The 24,770-nt window shown below is 42.2% G+C and overlaps 1 protein-coding gene across 1 annotated transcript; it reads left to right on the forward strand.

The window, feature by feature from the left end:
- Window positions 1–1,690: 1,690 nt before the first annotated feature.
- Window positions 1,691–24,504, forward strand: C3H1orf198 (chromosome 3 C1orf198 homolog). The gene is made up of 4 exons (XM_074863093.1): window positions 1,691–2,173; window positions 10,093–10,143; window positions 19,562–20,113; window positions 22,044–24,504. Exons 1-4 carry the CDS (start codon window positions 1,826–1,828, stop codon window positions 22,098–22,100), a joined length of 1,008 nt encoding a protein of 335 aa, XP_074719194.1. The 5' UTR covers window positions 1,691–1,825; the 3' UTR covers window positions 22,101–24,504.
- Window positions 24,505–24,770: the final 266 nt, after the last annotated feature.

The following is a 24,770-nucleotide window of genomic DNA, read 5'->3' on the forward strand; positions in this document are numbered from 1 at the left end:
TATTAAGAATAATATTAAACAGAATGAGGGAAAAAAAAAAACAGGCTAAGGAATGAAAACCCATTAATCTGAACATCAATATTTGTGTTACTTTGTAATATTTTGAAGATAATAAATTCCCATGCAACTATATGGGACAAATGGCAACATAAATTTAGTCTCAGATAAACCTGACATATTTCACCTCTCTTTGGTAAGCTTACTTTGGTTTTGTGGAAAGGAATATGCTTCCCCTCCTGGAAGCCTTTGGGGGGTCGTTTGGGAGTTTGGCAATGCATTTGCTGAGGTACCACACACAAAGTTAGGACTTGATACAGGAAAAGAGAGCGTTTGTACAGTGAATGAGGAGCTATCTGAAAGGGAGAAACAAGGTGGTGGGCTGCCAGGCAAGCTAAGGTTAGTAGCATAGTTTGCCAATGAGATTTGCAGGTTCTGGAAGATCTGGGTGTGTTAAGAAGATGAGGCACAGAATAGCAAGTAGGGAGAACTCAGCATTTGAAAGTACATGAAATTATTTTATTGAATACAATTTCATCCCAAGTATTTTATAATTTGCAAATACTGAGTTCCAAGTTTGGCTAACACAAGTTGCAACTAATAAAATTTGCTGTGACCAGGTGGCTGAGGAAAACATATAAAAACCCTCGCCTATGCCAGGAAAGATATTCTTAGTCAAGAATTTTTTAAGGATGTTACACTGCACTGATGGGCTGTCCTCTGCAATACTGGTGTATTGGGGAGTTCTGGCGGACAACTCTGTCCACCCGTGGTCAATAAATGACTTCAGACAGCACCGAGCATGGAGAAGGGCCAATAGAATGAGCAGGGTCCTGGAGCAAAGGCTGATTTAACACTGGATCTTCCTGTAAGTACAGAAAAATAGCTGCAGAGAAAAGAGCTAAGGCTGAACAGAACCCTGCCCCTGACCACAAGCTGGTCGTAATGCTGGCAACTCTATTTCAGAAAGTTGGAACGGTTTGGCAATGAAATATTGGTGTTGTGCCACAATTATTCTTCACCAACTACTTTCTACCTGCCGTTCTTCCTCCTGCAGTATACCTAAGCCTAAAAAACCTGGTTGTTTCAGCCTACAGAAAATCTGTTTTACAGATATAGCTAGTGCCTGCTCTATGGACTTGTTACAGTCGCGCTGTAACACTTTTATTTTACCAAAATAACACAGGCTTAGGACTGACTTCTGCTGAACCTGTTGAGTTGGGCGAAATAGCCCATGCCCGGCGTGATGCCTCTTCTGCCAGGAGCCGCGGGACCTTCTGTCACGTTAAGAAACAAGACTTCCTGAGGAGTTGGGAGAGGCGCGTTCCTCGCTCCCGTGCTGCCCTACTGGCTGAGGCAAGTCCTTTCCCGGTGCTCCTGGCCCCGGCAGCGTGGGATCCTCCTGCTCGCCTCCCGGGGGGAGGAGGAGGAGGGCTGTGGGAGCCCAGCGCTGCGGGCAGGGGCACTGAGGGCCGCAGCCTGGGGCTGGCTCCCACCCGCTCCGCCCCGCGCTACCGCCGGTAGCGGTGCCGCCGGCCGCTCGGGCTGCTCCCGCCGGGCAGAGGGAGAACAGCCGCCTGCCCCCGCCCCGGAGCGCCGCGGGGGAGGCCGGCCGGGCGTGCGGGAGGCGGGGTGTGCGGGGCGGCGGCCTTTATAGGGAGCGAGGAGAGGCGGTGTTTGCAGGCGGGGAGCGGAGCAGGGAAGGGAGGAGGAGGAGGCGGGGGGCGGCGGCGGAGGAGGCGGTTCCCGTTCCCATTCCCGTTCCCATTCCCGCCGTGCGAGCACGCCCGGCTCGGTGCGCGCGGGGCTGGCGGCGGCGGGGGTGGCCATGGCCTCCATGGCGGCGGCGATCGCCGCCTCCCGCACGGCGGTGATGAACGGCAACCGGCCGCTGGACGAGCGGGAGCGCAAGCGGTTCAGCTACTTCTCCTCGCTGAGCCCTATGGCGCGCAAGATCATGGCGGAGAAGGAGCGGATCCGCGAGCGCTACGGGCCCGAGTGGGAGCGGCTGCCGCCCCGCCAGCAGGACGAGATCATCGACAAGTGCCTGGTGGAGCCGCACGTCCAGGCCCGCTACGCCGCGCACCGCGGCGCCGCCCGGCCCGCCGCGCCGCCCGCCTCCTACCCCAGCCTCCGCCTCAGCACCGGCCAGAAGGTGGTGCGCTTCGGCGACGAGGTAGGCGCGCGGGGCGGGGCGGCGTGGGGCCGGGGACGGGCCCGCCCCGCCTCAGCGCCCGGGGCGGCTGCCGGAGGGGGCTCCGCAGGGGCGGGGGGGGGCGGGGGCGGGCGGGGGCCGCGGCTGCTTCTGCGGGCGTGTGGCGCCGGCGAGCCGCGGCTCGGCTGTGGAGAGGAGCGGGCGGTCCTGGGGGTTGGCAGCGGGCGGAGTGGACCCGGTGCTGAGATTGCTTTTTCCCCGCCCCGCCGCGACTGTGGGGGGCGGCGGGATGTTGCACTGTAAGCGAGGGGGCTCGGTCAGACCCTAAAAGCAGTAAAGGCACCAAATCCAAGTTTGTCCGAGATCAGCAGAAGTAACCCTAAAGTGGATTTCGCAAAGTGGAGACTTACCGAAGAGGCCGGTACCAGCTCGCCCTCGAAAGCGGGGCATGGCCGTGGCTAGCTCTGGAAGTAGTCCCTTGCTGAAAATGGGCTCTAGAGAATGTTTACACTGAATTAAATACCTTCCTTTTTGTTTCTAATTTTAGACACAGTTAAAAATACAACGCTGAAAACATTCCAGCCCTTGGTATTTTTGACACCTTAAAAAAATGCAGCCTGTTCCATGTCATGTGCCAGGAAAAACAAGGGTGTGGAAAGATAGATGGCAAAAAATATGGATTTTGAAGCTTCTGAGAGCCATCTGTCTAATGGTGAAGCATAGCAGCCCTTCCAGAAATCCATAGGTATAAGGGCACCTGGTCTGGAGCAGTGGGTCATGTTACCGAGTGTGATCCCTTGAAAAGGAAGGTCTAACAATGCTTGCCTGTCGGTGCTCTTCAGATACTGTATCTCTCTTATTCTGCATATTAGATTTCCTTTGTCTTGTTTTCTTCTACATCTTCATACGATTACAGAGCTGATATCTTTCACGATGTTCGTATAATATTTTAAAATGACCTATTGTTAATTAACTTGTGTGGTTTCTACAAGAAAAAAATAATCTGCTTCTGCATTTGTAATCATCAATCCAATTTAAAGAGATCAGTGCTGCTTTTAGCCGCCTCACCACTATCCCTTGCAGTGGGGTTTGCAAGAAGCCTTTGAAGCACATAGATAATCGGCGTCATGGTTCCTGACCGGCTTTGTGCTGGAAGACTGCTGCCTGTGTTTCACCTGTCAGGAAGGTGTGCCGGTGTGCCGCGCACACTTCGTATCTAGAGTTAGAGAACGCGCAGTCAGGCTCAGTTTTGTTTAGCCCGTGGTACCAGAAACTCTGGGTAAATATTTGCTGGTAATAGACTATAACTCCTGGTGAAAAAGAGGTCTAGAAGGGCACAAGACAGCAAATTTAGTTGTGCAGGCAGTCTTTGGAAGGAAACCTAAACCTGAAGTTAGTTGCAAAAGGATTTAGGTTAATGACCGTGGAAAGCTTTTCCAGTCTCAGACAGCTCTGCTGTGCTTTCTGCTTTGAATTATGTGGATCTGGAAGAAAAGCAAGCATGTTGTGGGTTATTGTGCTGCACTGTATGGAAATAATAGTTTCCTGCTTGATAAAACAGCTAGGGAGTCCATCTGAAATTTTGCAAGTTGCTTTCTTTCCCCTCTTCCCCCAAATTACAGCTGTGATACAAATGATGTTGGTGTTAGTGTCTGTGTAGCCATTAGCCAAAGAAAGCATAGTTCATCAAAATACTTAATGCACAGTGTGTAATTTTGGAAGCATCTGCCTCCTCTGACTTCCTCCTTGACTTCCAAGCTGAAGTTAATATAAATCATATTTCTCAAGAAAAGAGATTCTACTCATTTTGGCATCCTCCATTTCCATTTTAGTTCTTCCAGCTGCACTATTGGAGCCTTTCCTGGCTCATCTGATAGCTTCCTCTCCCCCCGCTCCCTTGCTGGTATTCGACCTGATTTTTGGATATTTGCCCTGGCTCACTAATTGTTCCTCCTTGTCCTGCTGTTACAGAGCCACTGTGGCCAGTCTCTTACCATTTTGGTTCAACTTTCCAGGCTTGCAAATGCTTTGTCTACAGAGCTTTATTACCTTGCTCTTTTCTGCTCTGACAGCTTACTGAGCTGTACTACTGCTGTCTTTGTAAGATGTAAGTGCTGAACATGCCATGGTCACCCAGCCCTCACTCAGGGCAATTAGATGGGTCCTGGCTGCTGTCCCTGTCTCATGGTGTATGGTATCCTGAGGCAAGGAAACGGAGAGTAGCTTGCATACTTCAGGATCACCTGATGTTGCAGCGCTTTGTGAGAGTGTTTTGGTCTGATGTTGTTCTTGCTGACACCTGCTCCAAAAGCTTCATGTTTCCAGCCACAGCTCATCTTCCCTGTTAACTGATGTTGAAATCTGTAGTGATCTACCTGTGCTTGCTTAAGCGTGGAAAGTTGATCTCTTTCACCTCGTGTTCTTTGGAGGACTTGGGAGAAAGCAAAACGCGGATGAAGGCTGAAGATACTGATTTACCCATCCAGGACTCTCACCATTTCATGCGCGTGACCACTTTGATAAGGTGGTCCAGAGGATATATGTAGTGGTCTTGTATCTCTGGACAATTGGTTCCTTCTTTCTCACCCCCACTGTTTCCCATATATCTTTTCTAATGCCAAACTCATCTCCTGAACTTGTAGCCCAGGACTGTAAGTTCTCAAAGTATAAGCATCTCTTACATTTTCAAAACACCTTTCAGTACGTTGGCTGCGTGGGAAGGCTATGACAGAAAGTAGATGTGCAGTAACAGGATCCAGTCATTTTGTAGTGCCAGGAGCACTGCAGCACCATGTGTGACTCTAAGCAAACACCTTGAGTCAGCTGAGTGCCACTGCTCCTTCTCTTCCATTATCTTACCCTCATTGCGGCATTGCCAGTCATGGAGTTAATAACTGAAGCCGTACATGCACTGCGAATGCAGTTCCTAAATGGGATCGGTGCCAGGACACCAGAGCTGCTTTTTTAATCTCCCATCTTGCTGTCAAAAAACTGAAGGTATTTTAAAAAGTCCCAAAAAGCTTGATGAGAGAAGTGGAAGTACAGGAATCGGGCTCCCTGATTCCCCAGTGTTTCTCTCTCAAGCACAGAGTGGTGTTGGGTGGCACCCAGGTCACTTGGCATCTACCTGTGTGCACCACACTGTCATGGTGAGGATGCATGCAGCTGCTAATGCTAGCCATTATGTATCCACCATCAGCCTCACGGTGTCAAGTTAAGACTTCCTAGTTGAAACAGGCCCCAGACTACACCAGCTTAATAACCTTGATGGGGTTGCAGGCCTTGGTATTTTCCAACACCTCCTCTTAGTGAAACCCAACATCTCTCAACTTGCCTCTCCATCTTGTTTTTTAGAGTTGCGTAGTCTAGGTCGTGCATATATTTTTCATCTCTACCAGGTTAATAGAGCCATTTAACAGCCCCATGAAGGAAGTTTTGTTCTGTTTGCTGAAGATTGTCTTGCTATCATCGCACATGGGCCCAGCACCAGGAGACTATGTGCTGCTTCACCATCACTTTCTGTGTCTAGACAGCCTAGGCCTTCTGGCTGAGGGCTTTTGGAGGCTGCAACCTTCAAGCAGAGCTTCCTCTTTCCCAATAAGCCTCCAGTTGCTGGCATTTCTCCATTTCTGTCTAATGCTCATAGTGGTAGAAAATAAGGTTAACTGAGCAGAGGAAAATCTGGAAATAGAATCCAAGTTTGAATGTAAATGTAATATAAATGGGCTATTTTTGAATTAACACCATAAATTATACACCATCATGGGGGGAATAGGTGGAAAAACAGCAGTGTGTGAGAGACTTCCACCCTTTGACTGCTGTAGTGGTCAGCTTGTGTTAAGCATCTGACTTGATGTTAGTTGATGCTACTGGATCCCTCCCTGTTTGGTTCAGTGAAAGATAGTTTAGATATTCAGTTTACAACAAGTTCTCACTCTTCTCTTAATACTGTCCCTCTTTATCCACAAGTGTGCGACGTAGCCATGGACCTAAGGTCTGATTTTTCTTTTTTTTTTTTAAGAGTTTTTGTTTTGTTTTGTTTTTTAAAGGGGTATTGAGTGTTTGAGTGGTACTTAACAGCTCAAAAAATTGGACTCGAAATAACTAAACTTTTCATTGAAGAAAATGCTATGTGCTTTAGACAGTGGTAAACATTTTATGTGGAGGAAAGACAGGTAAGAGAGCTTGGTTAGCTTCATTCATCATCTTTTAATAGGGAAGTGTGACATACCTACCTGAAGGCAGATAGAGTATTCGTTTTGCTTAGCCTTAAGAACTTTGGCACCAAGTCAGAAGATCGACCCTTTTATCTCCTACTTAAAAATGCTTTAAAGCAACAAACATACAATATAGCAATAACTTTTATGTTGGGACTGTTAACAGATTTGTGCTTTTTAAAAATAACAAAAAATGCAGGGCAGCTTTTGAGTGCAGTGAAACCCCAATAACCAGCAAGTCTTGTTCCTGATAGTACTTCTAAGATGCATTTGTTGGTGGGTTTGTGACTGCCTGGTTACTGTCAGCTGCCCTGAGCAGAGCTCATGCCAGATATGCTGGCATAATTCTACCAGTGTCTTCCATTTTGAAATTTAGATGCTGTTTTGCAACAAGCTGCCTACATATAGCAAACATAGTTTGTGATTCTTTTTTATATATTCTGCAGTTGGTTGTCGAAGTCAAGTGTATGGCCAGATTTTTGCCTCTCTCTTTTTTTAGCTATGAAATATGTTTCATGAGGCCCCATTTCTTACAAATAGCTTCTTTAATGCTGGTGAACAAAAGTTTATTTATTTGCCTTGTTTCTGGAAGAAGGCTTTGTTATGTGCTGAAAACAAAAGCTGATCAGTTATGGATCTCTTCTAATCTGTGTTGACAATAAATAGCCTTGAAGTCTTTCTCTCTAGAATTTCCACTCATAATTTACTTTTGTGAATATTGAAATACTTGATGCTTTTGCTCCCATTTTCTTCAGGCGTGTGAGAACTTGCTTATTCTACAGAAAGCAAAGTTATTTCTCAGATTTTGTTGGTGATAAACATGAATCAGGCGCATCAGACAGGAAATTGTTGAACTGTGTTGTTCTCCAGCTTCTCAGTCGGTCCTCTCTGCGGGGGCACGAGAGGTGGAGGCCACAAACTTTCGTCCCTTCCCTGACAATGGACAGAGCCTGACAACTGTCTCCTTCATCCTAGCTTCAAGTACACTTCAAATAACCATAGACATCAGCTTCTTGAAGCTTTGTATCCTCAAACCATGTCTTACCCTATTTTATCCTTTGCTAGATCCCATGGAAGATCTCTTGAATGCGGGCAAAGCTCCTCAGACTTACTGGCTCTGAGGTGTGCTGGGCTGTGCGGCCCTGAGACACAGTGAGACATCCTTTTAAGAAGAAAAATCTACGGTCCTTTTCTTTCAGGGAACTGCTCCTGCCTAACAAGTGTCTACTACTGCCAGGTTTTGAAATAATCTGTGAAGGTCTTAGATTTTGTTTCTGACAAGAGCTTTTTAATAATTGGTACCAAAATACTGTTAATTCATTTCAGGAGCTTTTTGTCTGCCTAAACTGGAGGTTGAGATTGCAAGTTGAGGTGCCAACAAGTGCAGTGGCTTTTGAGAAGACATCAGATTCTGTGAAGTGGGAAGCTGACTTGCTTCGTCCTGTAGGGAATGACATATCCCAGTGCACGACAACCCCATACCCCGACTCTGCCTTCCTCCTGCGGCTTTTCTGTCCCTCTGTGGGCAGCTGTTTGTCAGCAGGGCTCGCTCGCAGCAGTGGTGTCGTCACTCGGTTGAGGATGTGCAGGGAGCATTGGGTGAAGGAGGTGTCCCTCCCAGTGCTGTCTACACTTGTCTCAAATACAGGAAAATAAAGAACTGGCTGTCTCAGATCCAGGACGAATATGGTCTTGGCTCGCTCCCAAATTTAAAACTCATCCACAGCTGGTTTGCATGTCCTGTAAATGGCAAGAAGTCAGAGCTTCCTTTAAACTCCTTAGGTAAAACCAACTGACAGCTGTGCCTGCATGTCTGGAGCTTTAAGGTTCTGTGACAACATGTAGGAGTGTTACACTGTTTGCTGGACTTCATTTCTGTCCTTTACTGCCGTGGTTGAAGTCAAGTACTTATGTGGAGAGAAGGGTTACGGTCCTCTTGTGTGTGTGACTCAGTCCAGTGGCTCGGCTCCCCTGTCTGTCTTCCCTCCTGGACTGTGATTCCTGTCATGCGTGCTTCAGAAATGAAGTGCCAGCTCCACGAGCTTCAGAGGCAAAGGATACAGTGCTAAAATGATTTTGAAATGATTTGACACTCACGTGCTGCGAGGCATTCCACCTAAGAGGTTCCCATGTGGTCAGCAGCACTCCACAGTCCAAATACTGATAGAAGAGATACTAAAGAGCAGACTTTTACTCCCTTTGTTTCCCTTAAATGTTATTAAATATGAGTATCCTTTTCCTGGAAAGAGAGAACCTGGTATTTTACGCTTGTGTTCTTGGCAAAAATTTCCTGTACTAAATCCCCTTTTTGGCCAGAATTTGTGGTCCAGCAGAGTCCAGGCCTTTCCTTTTAGTTGGTCTCTATCAGCCCAGTTCTTTTTAAGAGCATGGGATCACCCTCCTATATACCACAAATACTTTGCTGCTAGAAACCCCGTGTTTCACAGATAAGTAATAGTTGGAGAATGACACGTTTTCATGTTAGGAGATGGTTTCAGACACTTCTAATTGTGGTTTCATAGCCCTTGGTCAGCAAAATCTGCCTAGGGTGAAATAAGAGATGGCAGATCAGGAGAATGCTATCAGATGTCTGAGAAGTGTATTTCTGTAAAGGCAGAGGTCAGAAATAAAGAAAAGGGAAATCATGGTAAGATGTGGGGTTCCTGTGTTAGCTTAAAACATGGTCTAGTTCTGTTATTCTTTGAACAGCAGGAGAGTGACACAAGCACTCCAGGACTTGTCCTGTCCTCTCCTTCCTTGTGCATGGTTACTCCTGGCCTTTCTCCTTCCATCTGCTCTTCCAACTCCTGTTCCTCCCCTGGTGTACTGGGGTGGCCAAGCACTGGTATACTCAGGGTGGAGGGTGCAACTTATTCCCTCTACGAGTGTGAGCATTGGGTGTACAAATGAGCTTCACCCATGACTAGGAATAGAAGTGTGATTGTTTTGTTGCAAGTCACGAACAAATGTGAACAATATTTATTTATTTATTTTTCACCCCTTCTTTTTTCGATATGAGTCACATGTATTTCATGAGGGTATGCCATGTATGAAGAGATTATTTAAATTTCTCAAATTGGGATTATTTTCAGAAAAATAAATTCTTAAAAAAAGCTATTTCAGATCAGGATTTTAGTCTGGGCATAAGGTGGTTCTTTCAACAGCGTGGAATACTTATTTCAGACAGATCATCACTGAAGTGGCGTAATGATGTGTCTTGCCAGGGCTGGATCCAGCTGTGGCTTGGCGTGATGGGTGCGCAGCTGTTTTGCTGCCACGTGACTGCCTGGTTGCACATGTGCTCTTTGGTCTATGTAGGGGACGAAATGGGACTTTATTTTCCTAAGGCTCCCGCTCCTCTTGTTATTTCTGTCCCTGTATGGTGCTAGTGGCTACCAAAGAAAATGCCTAGTAGAAAACTGGAGATACAATATGTTTTAAAGCTATTTGTAGAGAAACTGTTTGAAGAGGTTTAGACCAGGTAAACCTCCATACATTTTGTAGGTTAAATTGGTATACAATTGATATTTGACCCTCAGAGAACTTGCTTTCAGTCAGTCTTAAAATGTAATCAGTGCCATCTCCAAGTCGTGCTCTCGCTTTGTAGCAAGTTCTGTGGTAGTGGTTGTTATGCTTCCAGTAGTGCAGTGTAGTGTTATCTGATGCTCCTGCACAGGTAAAACTGCTCTTCTGATTTTTCGTCATTCTTTAATTTTATTTCAGGACATAACTTGGCAAGATGAACACTCGGCTCCGTTCTCCTGGGAAACAAAGGTAAATATGCAGCAATTTTATTTTTAATGTTTGTTTGTCATTTTACACTGTTCCTTGTGCATTTATATTGTATTCATTTTGAGACTTGATAGACTAATGTCACCTTTATTCTGTGAGAGCTGTGCAAAGTGACCGTCCTGTAAATGAAACAAGACGGGTGTGCTTCGGTTTACATCAACAGAAACACAAAATGTACTTCATGGACTAATGTTCTGGCTTCAAGTGCAGCTGTAAAACTGATTCATTACAAATTACTTGATTTTTCATTGTAAAATTTTTAAACAACTTCCCATGTTTATCAAGACCAGTGTCTCAGATGTTGTATAAACATAACTGCATTTCACTTTTGAAGTCAGGAGTAAAGTAGCTAAGAAATGGGGTGAGGAAAGTCCAGATACCTACTGACTTCATTGCATTCTTTCTTAAAGCCTGTCTTATGCTTCATCTTTTTGTTGTGTAGTAGAATGTAATGAAACTTGTTAACCTGGGGCTATGCTAGAAGCACTGTGATATTTTCTCTCCAAAAGGCAGCTCCTTCAAAAAATAATGTATTTTTCTGTGGTGTGTTGGTTTGGGGTTTGTTGTTGTTGGGTTTTTTTCCCCTTGCTTTAGCTCTGGTATTTTGTTAAAGCATTATTTATGATGGGATTCTTGTAAGGTTAACTCAGAGCTGGAGTTCTCCATCTTTCTGAACCTGCAGTGTGAGGAAATATATTTGCACCATATTTGTGGTGGGAAATAAAGTTTAATTCTTCTTGTTGAAGAAAGTCAGGGAGCGAAAACACATCTCATTGCCTTTCTCAACTGGGTGTGGTGGGCATGTTAGTTGAAACACGTCTCAGACTTTGTGTTCTCTAGCTTTATCTGCCAGAGAAAGCTGCTTCTCCCCTGTTTCTTCCATTTCGTGCCCTTGAACTGTGTAGATAATTGTGTATGAGCTTATGAATATAATCTTAGCCTAACACGGAGTAATTATTTGGAAATGCTAGTGAATACTAAATTAATTCGATTGACCCTAGACTTGTCAGCCTTCCCTGCTCAAGGCCACTGTCTGTAGCTAGCACCCCATCTGTGCTTTGCAGATGCTGATTAACCTATAACTTGATGTGACTCCTGGGTCCCTGCAGCCTACAGTGTTGCAGTTCAAGAGAAACCATTGCCAGTCTTCACTTGCCTTAAAACTCCCATATAAGCTGTGGAGGTTCAGGAGCCAGTGGAGGATTTCCTGCAGTGGAAGCGTGGTAGCTCAGGCAAGGCCTCCTGTCTTTCAGGACCCTTAGAAGAAGCATCCACTGGCTCTTAGTATAATACTAAAGAGGCTTTTAGCATGTGTATACTTGGGTGAAGCTGTCAGGAAAAAAGTAGTGAGAAGAGCATGGACCTCATTGACAATAATAGAAATTATTGTGAAATAGATCCTGTGTTGGAGACAGCGGTGTTGTTTCCCTCGTACTTTTTGGTGCAAAACCTAAAACTCAGTTTTGAGAATCTGGCAGCTGTAATTGTAGTTATAAGCTGTGCCTTGATAGGATTTTTTAAGTTCTGAATACTTGAACTTCCTGGAGATAGTGCTTCATGTAATGTACTGACTAGTGATCCATGAGGAGATGCATCTGTGCTCAAATGGATTTTCTTTTTAATTGGTAGTTGTCTTTTATTTTAAATGCTTGTATGTCTAGTGGAGTGTTTTGCAACCCAGCCTGTGGTTTATCCGTTCCTGATTAAAATTATTTTTACTATCCTCCTGGTGTCTCAAAATGAAGGACTGCAATGGATGAGTGCTGTAGTTTCATGCTTTTCTGTAATGAACTGAGGATCTCAGAATGATACAGGAACGCTCATGTGACTGCTGAAGAAAAGTGAGGTGGGGAGGAGGTTGCTTTAGAAATAATTGTCTCAGCTAGTCAAACTGTGCTTCCCTCTTTCCCCCTACTCCCTCCTTACAGACCAGAGATAAAAGCTGCCTCAGCTGTATATTGAAAAGTTGCGTGACCTTTTCCTTTAGCAAAATTCTAGAGAGTCCATTTTGTCTGGCTTTACGGGGTGTGGGTTGGTTGGTCTGTGTGGATTCTTCCTTTTGATTTTTCCCCAGTGCCTCATATTGTGTCAGTCTTTCAGCCAAATCCTTCAGCTGCTGAGTCTTCTATTTGTAAAGGTGGAGATCTTGCTTCATGCTTACTCTTTGATCTCCTCCCTAACCAGTACTTTAATAAGATAATATTGGAAGGCAATTTCTCCATGAGGTACCGGCTGAGGAAAAAGTATCCTTGCCCAGTTGGTCCAGCGTGGGGAAACTGAAGAAACCTGAATGAGCTGTTTAATAAGGTTGACATATTGTAATGCACATTCGGTGTCTTGCGAACCAGATGTGTTCCCACTGTTATTTCAGGCTGTCAGGCTCTTTCTATTCCATGAGCTCTACCCCATGATGGGATTCTTTTCCCTGATCTCCCTTTAATGCAGTTTTTGGTTTGGTTTTTTGCATGTTATTGCTGTGATAATGAAATTCCTTCGTTCTTTTGCAGCTTTGCGTGAATGTGCTCTGGCCTACCCGAGGAAGGGAATGTGGTGTTCACTGTCTGCTTTTGCAGAGGAGGAGAAAGTAGAGATGTAAATCAGTAAAAATCAATAGTGTTTTGGGGCTTTTTTTTAACATCGAGACTAAGAAAAACAAAGCGGCAAAATCAGTATTTGTAACTAACTTCAGGAAAACTGAGAGGGTAGTGAGAAGAGTAGAGAAGAAGGGAGGACATGTTTTCTGCAAGTCGGAGCCTCTCTCAGCTGTTGCAGTGATGCCAGTGGTGATTCCAGTTGATTAAATATGGACAAATTTCTCTCACGGTAGCTAGTGCAATGGATTTCCTAATTCCATGGCTCTCAAACTTATCCAGAGAATAGTGTACTAAATTGCTGTCATTTTGGGAAGAACATTGTTGAAGGGCTTGATAACCTTACTTCTGTCAAAAGTAAACTTTGTTCTCATTTTAAACATTCTCAGTTTAAGCTTCGTTCTCATTTTAAATGTGAAATATGGCTTAAGTCATTCCTATTACAGCAAACACTTGCATGAATATCTCCACCATTTTTAGCTCTTTGGTGTGTATTTAAAGTTCTTGTCTTACCTCTTCATTTTTAAACCCCCAGAGAAGGCAAACAAAACAGAAATACAGTGTAAATTACTGAGTTAGTTGTTAGACAGCATTTAAAATACTAATATGATTAGTAGAAAACTAGAAAACTGTTTTCTCAGAAGGAGACTACTTGGTAAGCATGTTCCCATGACACTACAAATAAGCCGACATTTGAAAACTAGAGATTGAATTGGAGGTAGTGATTTGGTTCATGGGTGGAGCCCTCATGAACATAACACATCTGGAAATGTGGGTTACATTTTTAACTGGAGCTAAAGCCAGGTTTATGAATTTAGGGCACTCTATTTATGTCTTCAGGTTTAAGTGAGATCAAAGCTGACGTTTTGGCTGAGTTTAGCCTTTGAGGTTTCTTGGTTTGTTTGAAGTAAAAATTCAGTGAAACTCAGCACGGACCCCAAGATATAAATGGAAAACAAGAATCATGCCTGGGTTTGGAAATAAAATTTCTTTGCAACGCTTCCTGAAGTCAGAACTTTCTGGGTTTGGTGTGGTTTTTTCTTATTTTTTTCAAAAATTAATGTATTAGTGGGCAGAAAATATAATTCAGTCTGCCACCTCAGCTAACACACTGAATGCACAGAGCAGAATGGGAGTAAGTTGGAATCTATTTCTAATGCATGCTGTTAACCAAAACAGGTTTTATTCCAGATGCTTAAAATTGACACATGCACATCTAAAAAATTTCTTGGTCTTGATACAGATAGAATAGTTGCAAAGGTAGCTTTAGAGAGTCCTTTCTATACTTTTTTTCTTTTTAACTCCTGTCTTTTTCCTCCTTCAGCTCTCCTACTTTCAACAGGCCCTCAGATATTTGTTGAAATAGAAGCTTCAAGGTGTGTTTAAAAACAAACAAACCAAAAAAAAAAGCAAAAAGAAAGTGTCAAGCTTCAATCCCTTTAATAATCTGGTTGCTGCCTCCCTGTCTGAATTCCCTAATTATATTGCAACATAAGTGATCTAATCCCAGTGATGATTTAGAAAGAAAAAAAATGTTGGACTTCTGAAAAATGTGGTTTACAAACTGTCTCCTTTATCTAAAACTAAAAGACAGTCTTCAATATCCTTCTTTTTACAAGTCCTAGTTGGTTTTCTGTTGTTTTTTAAGTAGGAAGAAAGTGGCAGAAAATAATTTTTTTTGTCTCCTTCCTTAGCAGCCTGATACTAGAATTGTTTGCTACAAACTACACTTCGGTGTGATTATTTTTTTCAAGCTGGTACAAATGGCAGTGCTTCCTTGGAAGGAAAGAAGAGTGATGCCTGAGGTTTTGAGTGTTCCCTTCCCTTTTTGAAACTAGACTACAGATGTTTAAAACACTGCTGTAAGACTACTCTTGACTATTAGATCTTGAGCAAAAAACCCTCGACTTGTGGTAATAGTAGCTGTGTTCAAGGTTTATTTTAATGTGCATGGCCAGATGTTCTTGGCTAAGGATTCAACTACCTGTATCAATCTTTAGACAGTTGTTTTTGAGCATAAAATCTTGCACAGATCAGATGCTGTCAGTGTGACTTTGCTCAATCTAACCAGTAACAGTGGCAGACTTGAATGCTGTTCATATTGCCAAGGAGTAGATCATGAAATTTCCTCCGAAGCTCCACACTATGTTTCTTTGGCATTGTCCTTCTGTATGGACTAAAATTACTTATATTGCTTTTGAGTGCTTTGCTCTATTTTTGCCCTCGCAATTGATCTCTGCTGATCTAAGGATTTCTTTCTGACTCTGAAAAGATCCTGAAAACACCCACAGTGTGCACAGGAAACAAAGCAAAAACTGCAACTACTTTGGGTCCCATATTTATTTTGGATTTGTCCATTCAGCAAAGTCAAGTCATCTTCTAAATCATTTTAAGCCTGGCTTTCTTAACTCTGCATATATCAGGCTGTTCTTAAAACAAGTTGCTTCTGACAGTGTTCTGCAGTTTTTGTCTCAACAATTTGGATTTTTCAGGGTGCCAAGCACAACAATTTGTTTTGGCTGTGTTTGCTTGACTGTTTAGTAAAATACTACACATTCCTGATGAGTGAATAAGATGCTTAAAAAACAAAAAGGTCCTGGGTTCTTTCTGGTCATCTTGTTTTTAATGTAGATTTATGAACTGAGACCTGATTTTATACAGTATTATTAAATTACTACGTTCTTAGTGTGTGGTGCCTCTCTTTTAGAATACATTGTTTCCCATGAGTATATACAGCCAGTATTACAATTTGGTGGATTATCCCTGCCTTGAGACTGAAGTTAGACCTAAATTTTTAAATTCAATAAATTCAATTCCTAAATACCATAATATGGTCTTTTAAAGGAAAAATGGACACACAACTTCCTAAAACCTGCTATTTTTAATATTACTTTATTTATTAGACAGAAAGATGATCCAAGACCTAGACATCCTTTATTTTAACCTTTGCAGTGGTTTGAAACCAGAGGGATAAGACTTAAAACAACACAGAGGTTTTCTCTGCCTCAAAATACTGCTTCGTGCATACTCTCACATACACTCTCTCCCCCTCTCTCTCTTAATGTGTTGAGAATGACTTGCTCTTGCTATATCTTGAAAACACTACTGCTGTTAATAGCTTTTATTTAGATTCTGATAACTTCCAGAAATTGCAGTTGGGAGTGTACTGGCCTGTCTGTAAACTCTTGAGACTTTCTGGGCTGAACAGTTCCCAGAAATACAATTTGGACAAATGGAAGGAAAAAGGAAGTATTTTTATTTTATTCCTTAGATGGGGAGTTAAAGTACAAGAAACTACAGCTCATTCAAAGTCATATAAAATCTGTGAAAGCAGCTGGAGACCAAAACCATATCTCTAGAATCCCAAGCTGTGCCTAAATGGCAATTCACTTTTGACCATCAAATCTTACCGCAGAGTTCAGTGTTTGCTTCCCCAAGGTGGCAGCTGGTAGAGTGCCACAAGTGCAGTTCTGCTGCTAAATGGTCAAGCACACACCTGCAGCTCACAGCAGCTCTGCCTAAGCGCAAGGAAAGCGAACACGCAGCATGGCCCCTTCCAGACTAGTTGCTACTGTAAGTTTGACTGGGGCCAGGAGAGACGTGCATGCATCAAGATATTCTCATGGCTGGCAAACCTAAAGGAAAAGGAAATGTTTTTTAAACTGTCTTTTAAATGTCGTTTCCCTCCCTCTCCTGCTGACACAATCAATTGCCAATTTGCAATCACGTGTAAGAAACTGAGAGCAGAACACTAATTAAACTCACATTTCCTGCTGCTCTGTTGGGTATTTTGGAGGGGTGTGTTTATAGTACTTTATTGCCCATTTTGTGACTTGAAAGATGTTGTATATTAATCATTTGTTTCATCAGCTACATTTCTTAGGCGTTCAGATGTCTTTAGTAACCTTGAAAGTCAAATAGAAGCGTTACATATTTCAATGAAAATAGAATAACTTGTCCACAGAAGTTCTTGGCTTCTCGAGCTAAATGCTAGAAGCAGAATTACACATCTGACTTCTCAGGGCTGTGTTTACATCATGCTGAGATGCGGTGCTTTCAGAACCTGTCAGGGTAGTCTTGTCTTCTTCACATTCCTTGGGGGAGAAAGCAAACTCCCAAAGAAGTATTTTTTTCAGATTATTCTGGGTTATGAACAGTTTGATCTCCAAAGCATTCCATGGCACAAATACGCAATCATAAATGTTGGGTGGTCCTGCCTTCTGAAATGGAAAGGTACACCCCACGGTCTCCGTTCTAAAATGACAAAGAGGGCATCCTCTCCAGAACAAGCATCCATGAGTGGATTGGAAAGGGTACAGCTGCCTGAAGTTGTGCTGTAGTGCCATGCTCTTCGCTGCTTCCAACCCAGACTTCTGAGCTGGTGTTTGGACCCATACGAAAGAATGTAAAACATGACTACAGGCAGTGGCTTTTGCTCCCCAGCACGAGAACTTCCTGGGAGGCCTGGCTTTGCGTGTCCATCTTGCTGCCACTGAAAGGCAAAGCCATCATGTTGGTTTTCCTTTTTCTAACTTTTGTTCTAACAGACCCCTGCTTCCACCCCCATCAGTGTTTTTCCTGGATTCTGTTTCCAATACTATGCTGGTGGATCTGGGGCTGGGATGGCCCCTCTGCCCTCTGGACATTGACCTTCCCTCTCTCGTGAGCCGAGGGGCTGAAAGAATCATTTTACTGAAACTGACTGCTTCTGTGGTGGCCTTTAGCTACTGTCATCTCTAGTGTGAGCCCTGGGACAGTCTACTCAGAAAAAGGAAGACTGTTGGAGGATAGAAAGTAGCACCGGTTTAATTCCTACATGACAAGGTTCTTAAGTCTTCCAAGATGGATTTTTTTTTAGCCCTTGGATATTGGGAAAGTGGAGGTCTATTTTATATTTTGTTGTGTTTTTTTTAAGATGGGATTTTACCAGTTCTGAAGTCTTAAAACATCTTAAATTCAGGGTGGTAAATCTCTATTTGGTAGTATTGCCAAATGAGCTTAGGGAAATAAATCCCTATATTTTAATATAGGGAATGGCAGTCACTGTAAATAATCCTCAACATCACTGCATCCATAGTTTGTTTATGCACAATTTATCTAAGGAAAAGTCTCTTGCTCTTAAGTTTATGTTATGACTTTTGTTTTTTAAAAAATAACATTGAAACACTAAGGTTTTTCCTCTTAGTTTTTTGCAGGCGGGATGTGGTGTTGAGCTGTTTGACAAGAGTGTGTATCCTTGCACTCACCTTATTTTCACTGAGCTATCATTACTTACAGCTTGTTTATGTTCTGCATCTTTTGATAACACTGTATATTCTTAATGAAAACACAGAACTTGGTGCTTTCTTACCTATAACCTTGGAAAAATATCTAATGTATCTAAATCTTTTGAAAGATCAGATGTTAGTCCATGAATCAAATTATGTGTAGTCAGCTGCTGACTGTTTTAAAAAAAAATTGTTTTATAAATAATCAGTTGCTGAGTTAACATTTGCACTTTGATGAGAAGTTTCTGAATATTAAATACTAGGCATGTGAGACCTGCTAGATCTACAGTCCCTTTGAACTTTGCATGCACAGTAATGTAGGACTCGAGATCAAACACTTCTAGTGAAAATGATATGCAACTAGGGCTTGTTTGAGATTCAGACCCATAGATGCTATTGCGGTTTTATTCAGGAGGGGCCAGGTAATGAAGTAGAATGGGGAAAACATCACAAATCTGCAATGAACTTCAAAAATACCTGTTACCGCTTGTAGCAAAAGCTAGTATTTGAAATGTCCTCTGAATTTTTTCAAAACTAGTCGGGCCCATAATGACAACAGCGTATCTCCAACAGTAAATACAATTTTTATTTTTTTTTCTCCCCCCTTGTTTGTTCCATTTTACAAATGAAAGTCTAGGCATCAAGTTGTTCTTTTCTGGCACTTGCTATGGTGCTGTGCTCCTAACTACAGTAACACTTACATGTTTCTCTGAGTGAAATAAGGCTTAAGTTTCATTAGCTTAAAGAGTGTTCAGCTAGTTGACAATCAAGATTACTGAAGTGGTGGTAAGTAAAATGGACATTTTAAAGTACTGTTCATTTTTGGGTGGCTTTTGCAAGATCTGTATCATGCTATAACTGTGGTCACTTGCTTCCTTGACCCAGTGTTACCTCTCAGAAATGAGTACAGCTATCTGCACTGCAAGTAAAAGCAAAACAAGGTTCTGCAATAAATGAAGAACTGGTCCTGCTGGAGTTGTTGGTCTTCCTTCAGAGGGGCATTAGAATTGTAAAAACCACTTATCTGTGCATACCCGTACGTCTAATCCTTTATCTTGGAAGTAGATGGAGTTGTAACTTGTTGCCAGCTATTTCAAAGACTATAATGGAAGATTGCCTTTTAAACTACACTGTAAAGCTTTTTTGCTTTATATTTTCATGTAAAACATCTTTGGCTTTCAAAATGAATCCACAACTGTTCTAATGGTTTAGCGCCGCTATTCTAATGTTTTAGTGCTGTGCATGCTAGGCACTGCTATCTTGGATGGCACTGAGTAACTCAAATGCTTTCTCTGACTCCTCTGCAGCAGGTCTAGGACTTTTACATTTGTATACAGTTCAGACTTTTAAAAATTATTATTTTTATGTAGGTACAAAGATAGATATGTATGGAGAAAATAGGTTAGCTTTGCTGGGGTATCTACTGTCTGGGAGTTGCCTAGCCGTGGGGGTAGGTGTTATCTATATGCATCAAGATCAGAAGTTCAAAACTGTGTCTTTGTGAAGGGCTTTGAAATACTGTTTTTCTTTAACCCTGAACAGAGCCAGATGGAGTTCAGCATTGCATCTCTGTCCATACAAGATCAAGGTGGTGCCCAGTTGCAAAATGAACAGAGGCAGCCTGTTAAAGCAGCACCTGGTGTCCAAGTCCCTAAATCTTCACAGGCCAAGAAGACCCCTGGCTCTGATGGGCTGATAGCATCCAGAAAGGAAGAGGAGTCCTCTTTCTGGAAGATAAATGCAGAGCGGTCAAAGATTGAAGGAGACAAGTCTGAGTTCCAGTCCCTGACCCCCAGCCAGATCAAGTCCATGGAGAAAGGAGAGAAACCCCTTCCCTCTTTTTACAGACAGGAGTCTGCTCCAAAGGAGATGACAAAAGCTGAGAAGCCCAGCATAACTAAACCAGAGAAGTCTGTCACCCCCAGCCTACCTTCTGTATCTCTCGAATGGGAGAAACCTCGACCCACTCAACTCCCTACTAGTTCTCTAGATGACTTCTTTCTTCCTGACCCACCACAGGACCTGGCATCTTCTAGGACAAACAAGGAAGATACTGATGGTACTATACTTACAGATCCACAAATGCCTGGACAGGTAAGGACTGCTATATCCACTGTCCTTAGATTTTAAAACTGTATAGCACATTAAAATCTGACAAGGCTGCTCTGGAAGATTCGGGGCTCCATAAAGCATTAAGACATAGCTAAGCTTGCTGGCTTTTTATCCAGCAAATTTAAAGAAGTCTATTTAACCAAATAACCAAACTGCTATTGTTTGTTTCACTCAAGTATTTTTTAATGTAGTAAAATGCATAGGATAAAGGCATCATTTAATATAGTACCAGAAACGCTGACATGGCATCCAGTAGCTAACTGGCATCAAGCTACCAAACAGTTTGGGGTAAAGAGCTTGCTATATCAAATAAAAGAGTTGTTTGTTTGTTTGTTTGTTTGTTTGTTTTCTTGAAACAGCAAAACACAATGGAAAAAAGAAGTTTTTTGACTTGAAAAGTAGATAAACTAGACTCTAGGATACTTTACTGCTAAACACCGCATAGGGGTGAATGGTGAACAAGTTTCTCAGCTGTTTTAAGTGGTAGTGCAACAGCCACTTCTCAGTGCTTTGTCCCGGGCAGCTGGGCTGCTTTCAAATGTGTTTTCTCTTAACATCCAAAATGGAAATGGAATGAGCTTCCAGAATTAGCCTTCTCAATGTTTTGTTTAATAAAAAAACCCAAACAACCCAACAACAAAAAATAACCTTAAGCAGCTCAATAGCCAATTGAAGCTATTTAAAAGCAGATGCTGATCTGTGAGAAAAGAAAGGGAACAACAGGATATGACATGGTGAGGGGAAGAAAAGGAGGAGATCTGAAGCCTGAAAACTGAAGTAGAGGAGTGGTTCTTCAAACAGAGCTGTGCAGTTCTGTTTGGAATCTGTAGCACCACTCTGGCATAAGCCTGACATATTATTGTGCACCTTAAGCATGCCACATAGCTTTTTCTCTACCATATTTTCCAAACAGTGATTGTTTAAATTCCAGACAAGATGATGTAAGGTCAGAAAGATGCAGGATGAGGTAAAAACTTGCAAGAGAAGTAAGCAGCAGCACTTAGGAGAGAACAATACTTAAGCCACTTCAGTATTTGGAGCCCTATGTTATTTTTTTTCTGAAGCCAAGACATAATGCTTCTTGAGCTGTTTTGCCACAAATTGTGACCGCTGCAGTCCTTTAATTTTAGTTAAATACTTTATCATGATAGTTTTCCTAAAAATTAATGGTTTGTTACAGTTTTAATTCCTTTGCGAATGATTTCTAGCTAACTGAAAGTTTGAAAAGCCTGGTTTTTTTCTCTCTGTGGGGTAACAATCCTCCCGTGTCAAAATGGAAGAGAGTAGCAGAGAAGATAGTATGATAGAATTTTCTTTGTTTCCTCTTTTCTGGATTATCTTCCCTGTTCTGGGGAAGAGAACCATGCTCTAGGAAGAGAATCCAGAGACTCAGCTGTGTCCCTTGAATAGTCTTCCTGAACACTAAAATTACCTTAAATGTCATGGCTAAAAGTGCAGCACTGCAGGTGTGAGCGTGTTCTTGATAGCCTAGTAAATAACTTGTTAACAAAGTTTGAACTGGGTAGTTTTCTGGAAACAACTGGCTGTCACTGCAACAGGCAATCCATTGAACTAGTGATGCTTACCTTCTGTGTTTGTTTCATTCTCTGCAATTCCCAGTCTAAAAATTGATCTTTATTAGTTTTTCCATGGGGAAAAAAATAACATTTTACCTGCAGATCACTACAAGAATTTTATTTTTATCTGGAATTGCCTTTTTGGTCATTGTGAGTATTTTTCCGTGTCTAGCGTTCTCTGGTGTAGGATCTTAGGTATCCTAGAACAAGGTGAAGAGCTTGAAATATTGGCAGACAACACTTTAAACTTTCTTTTGTAGATAGGCACTCAAGTACTGAGTTTGTAATACCATAATTAACAACCTCATCTTACTTCTTTTTTTTTTTCCTTGCAGACTAGTACAAGCAATGTTATCTTGAAGACTGGCTTTGATTTTCTAGACAACTGGTAAAAGATACTTCAGAATAGGTCAAACCAATTTTGGGGAAGGAGTGGAGTATCTTTCTCCTTGTATGTTAATTTACTAGCATTTGTGTCTTTTTCTAGAAGTAACTTTCAAACTCTTAAATGTTGCCTTTGTATAAACTTTTGTAATACCATATGCATTTTTGTTTTTTAAAGAGTGATAGAAGTGTGGTTTCATTTGAATATTTTTTTAATATCTGTTAAAATTTTTAGTAGCTACTGTATTGAGAGGATGGGAGAAGTTACCATACACATTAAAGAAAAACTAATGAGAGTCTTCATATCCTAGAAATGGAACCTACAGGACCAGCTTGCTGTTTTCTATCGAAACCTTGATAGCATGGCTTGTCAGAAATAGTGTTGCACATCCAATGGTTCCAAATAAGCAAGTAATTAATTCCATACTTCAGATGACTAGCAAAAACAGTATGAAAAATAAGCATACAGAAGAATTGCATTGATTTCTAGATTTCATTTAGTTTGAAAATAACTTTTGTACTACTTATTTGAAAACATCTTTCTTTTGAAGAGGGCAAAGGCATTGCCAGAATGATGGATCCAAAGAAGCACTGTGTTTGTACACTACAAATCTGCTAAAATAACATAAGAGTGTTAGAAAAATGACCTGGGGAAATGGCAGGTGTTTCTGGTCTTTGGATTAAAGTCTTTGGGTGTGTGGAGCGGAATGGGACAACACCTAATGAATGGGAGAAACTGTCTTCAGGGAACACAAGCCTGATGATTTCACTGCCTCCTTACTAGGGCATAACTCTTCATAATAGTAGTGCTGAAAGTACAGCACTGGGAATTGCTGGAGTGTAGATAACCTTTGTGTCAGGAAACCACTGTGTTTATGGGAGGTCATAGCAGTATAAGGCTTCTTCGTTTTTTAAGCAGCTTATTGTCTCAAGGACTCATCAACTTTGGTGCTTTTTCCTCCTTGTGGGTACATTCTCTTCAGCATTCAGCATCCGAGTTACATTTTTTCCTGAGATGCAGAGAGGTGTCTCAAGGTGGCCCTCAGCAGACTTGCCTCCAGTTCTGCTTTCGAATGATCTTTGTTTGGTGTTTAAAATGTAGAGAACAAGACTAGCTGTTGTTTGAATCTGTCGTCTCTGAAATGCAGCATGATTTACACACTGACTCTCACTGTGTTTACCTCACCTTGAAGCCTTAATTCCCCCTACGCACAGCCAGTGACTGGTCTGCTCCAATGCCAAAGGTTTGACCTTCCCCTTTACCTCAGCAATAGTCCCACAGCATTTGTTTGGGGTAGAAGGCAAAACACAGGGCTCTAATGGGGCTAATGGGTCCCAGCCAAGGCTATAAGAAGGTCACCGTCTCCCAGACCATAATTGTGCTAGGCTTCTCATGGATTAGCACTTGACATTTGGTTCAGTGCCAGGGGCAGTTAAATGTGCAGAATTGGATGCTGCAGGATTTTCTTCTGCTTGTTACAGGAAGGGTTTGAGATGTCCTGGAAGAATCCTTGCCTCTAATTGGTGTGCTGCTTGCTCTGAACAAGCAGAGGATGCTGATAGAGCATTAAAACTTACTCATTGATCAAGGAAAATGCTGTAAGCTACCCCCTTCCCTCTCGCTCCCCGCAAAAAAAATAATAAATAGAACCACCAAGCCCAAAACCTCCAGTTTTTCTAGTGTTTTCTTAAAAGGTTTCTTAGCTGAAGGGGAAGATTGCCACAGAGTATAACTGAGTGCGTAGCCTTATTTATAGACTTCTGAAAGTTTCTTTACGTGCTTCCTGAGGTGTACAAACTCCTGTAATTCACGGATATTGTCTCTGCATTCAGCAGTTAAGAAAATGCTTGTTTCTACCAGCCTGGACTTTACTGCTGGTTTGCTACAAGCTTCCAGCATTAATATAGCTTAGAACAATTTTAGCATGAATTCTTTAGGTGTATAATTAGAATTGACTTGCACCTTCTTCTCAAAGCTGACAAATGTTAACCCTGGGGTTTACAGTTACCAGTGAATCTAATTTTCTGTACATTCAGCTGCTGAAAAGTTAAAAATCCAACGTGAAGATGCGCATTCTAGTCTTACTTTGATATGGGGAGATCCGAAAGTAAAGCCTCCTATTGTTGAGGAGTGTTATTTTAAACCTCTGCTAAATACCTTAAAGCTTCTTAGGGAAGAACCTGGGCTGCCTGTCTCTTCCATTGGCTAACTCGACCCTAATACACATTGGGACCAGCTGGTAGAACATGCTGCAGAACTTTTTACTTATCCTGGTAGGTTTTTCCTGTGCTTTGACAAGAGTTGATGCTCCTTCTTTCTTTAATATGTTTTTATTAAACATTCTTACAAAAAAATTGTACCTGGTCACATTTTATATTAACAATGTTTTAATAAAGTCACTTTAAATAGAACATTCGAGGCTTTTGCTCTGCTTTGTGTATTGTCCTTTATACTCTGCTTTCCTCAGTGCCATTGGAGTTGTTTGGGGCATCTTGAATCTGCCTGAGAGGCAGCCAAGAATGATCTGGTCTAGAATTTAGAAACTTAATTTTTTCAGATAACACTGCAACTGTTTTTCAAGCTTTTAAGTGAGGCTGTTTGGGGAAGTATCTTTGCTTTATCATTTTTTCTGACAGCTGGGGATAGGATGAGATTTGGGACTTTTTCTAGAGACTAA

The sequence above is a fragment of the Strix uralensis genome, chromosome 3 (assembly GCF_047716275.1).
Source record: "Strix uralensis isolate ZFMK-TIS-50842 chromosome 3, bStrUra1, whole genome shotgun sequence".
Classification (NCBI taxonomy): Eukaryota; Metazoa; Chordata; class Aves; order Strigiformes; family Strigidae; genus Strix; species Strix uralensis.

What these genes read in the sequence shown, in the direction of transcription:
- C3H1orf198 (XM_074863093.1), top strand. Translation starts at nt 1,826, where the DNA reads ATGGCCTCCATGGCGGCGGCGATCGCCGCCTCCCGCACGGCGGTGATG. An exon ending in CGTTCTCCTGGGAAACAAAG is followed by an intron (nt 10,144 to 19,561) that starts GTAAATATGCAG and finishes AACCCTGAACAG; the next exon opens with AGCCAGATGGAGTTCAGCAT. An exon ending in ATCCACAAATGCCTGGACAG is followed by an intron (nt 20,114 to 22,043) that starts GTAAGGACTGCT and finishes TTTTCCTTGCAG; the next exon opens with ACTAGTACAAGCAATGTTAT.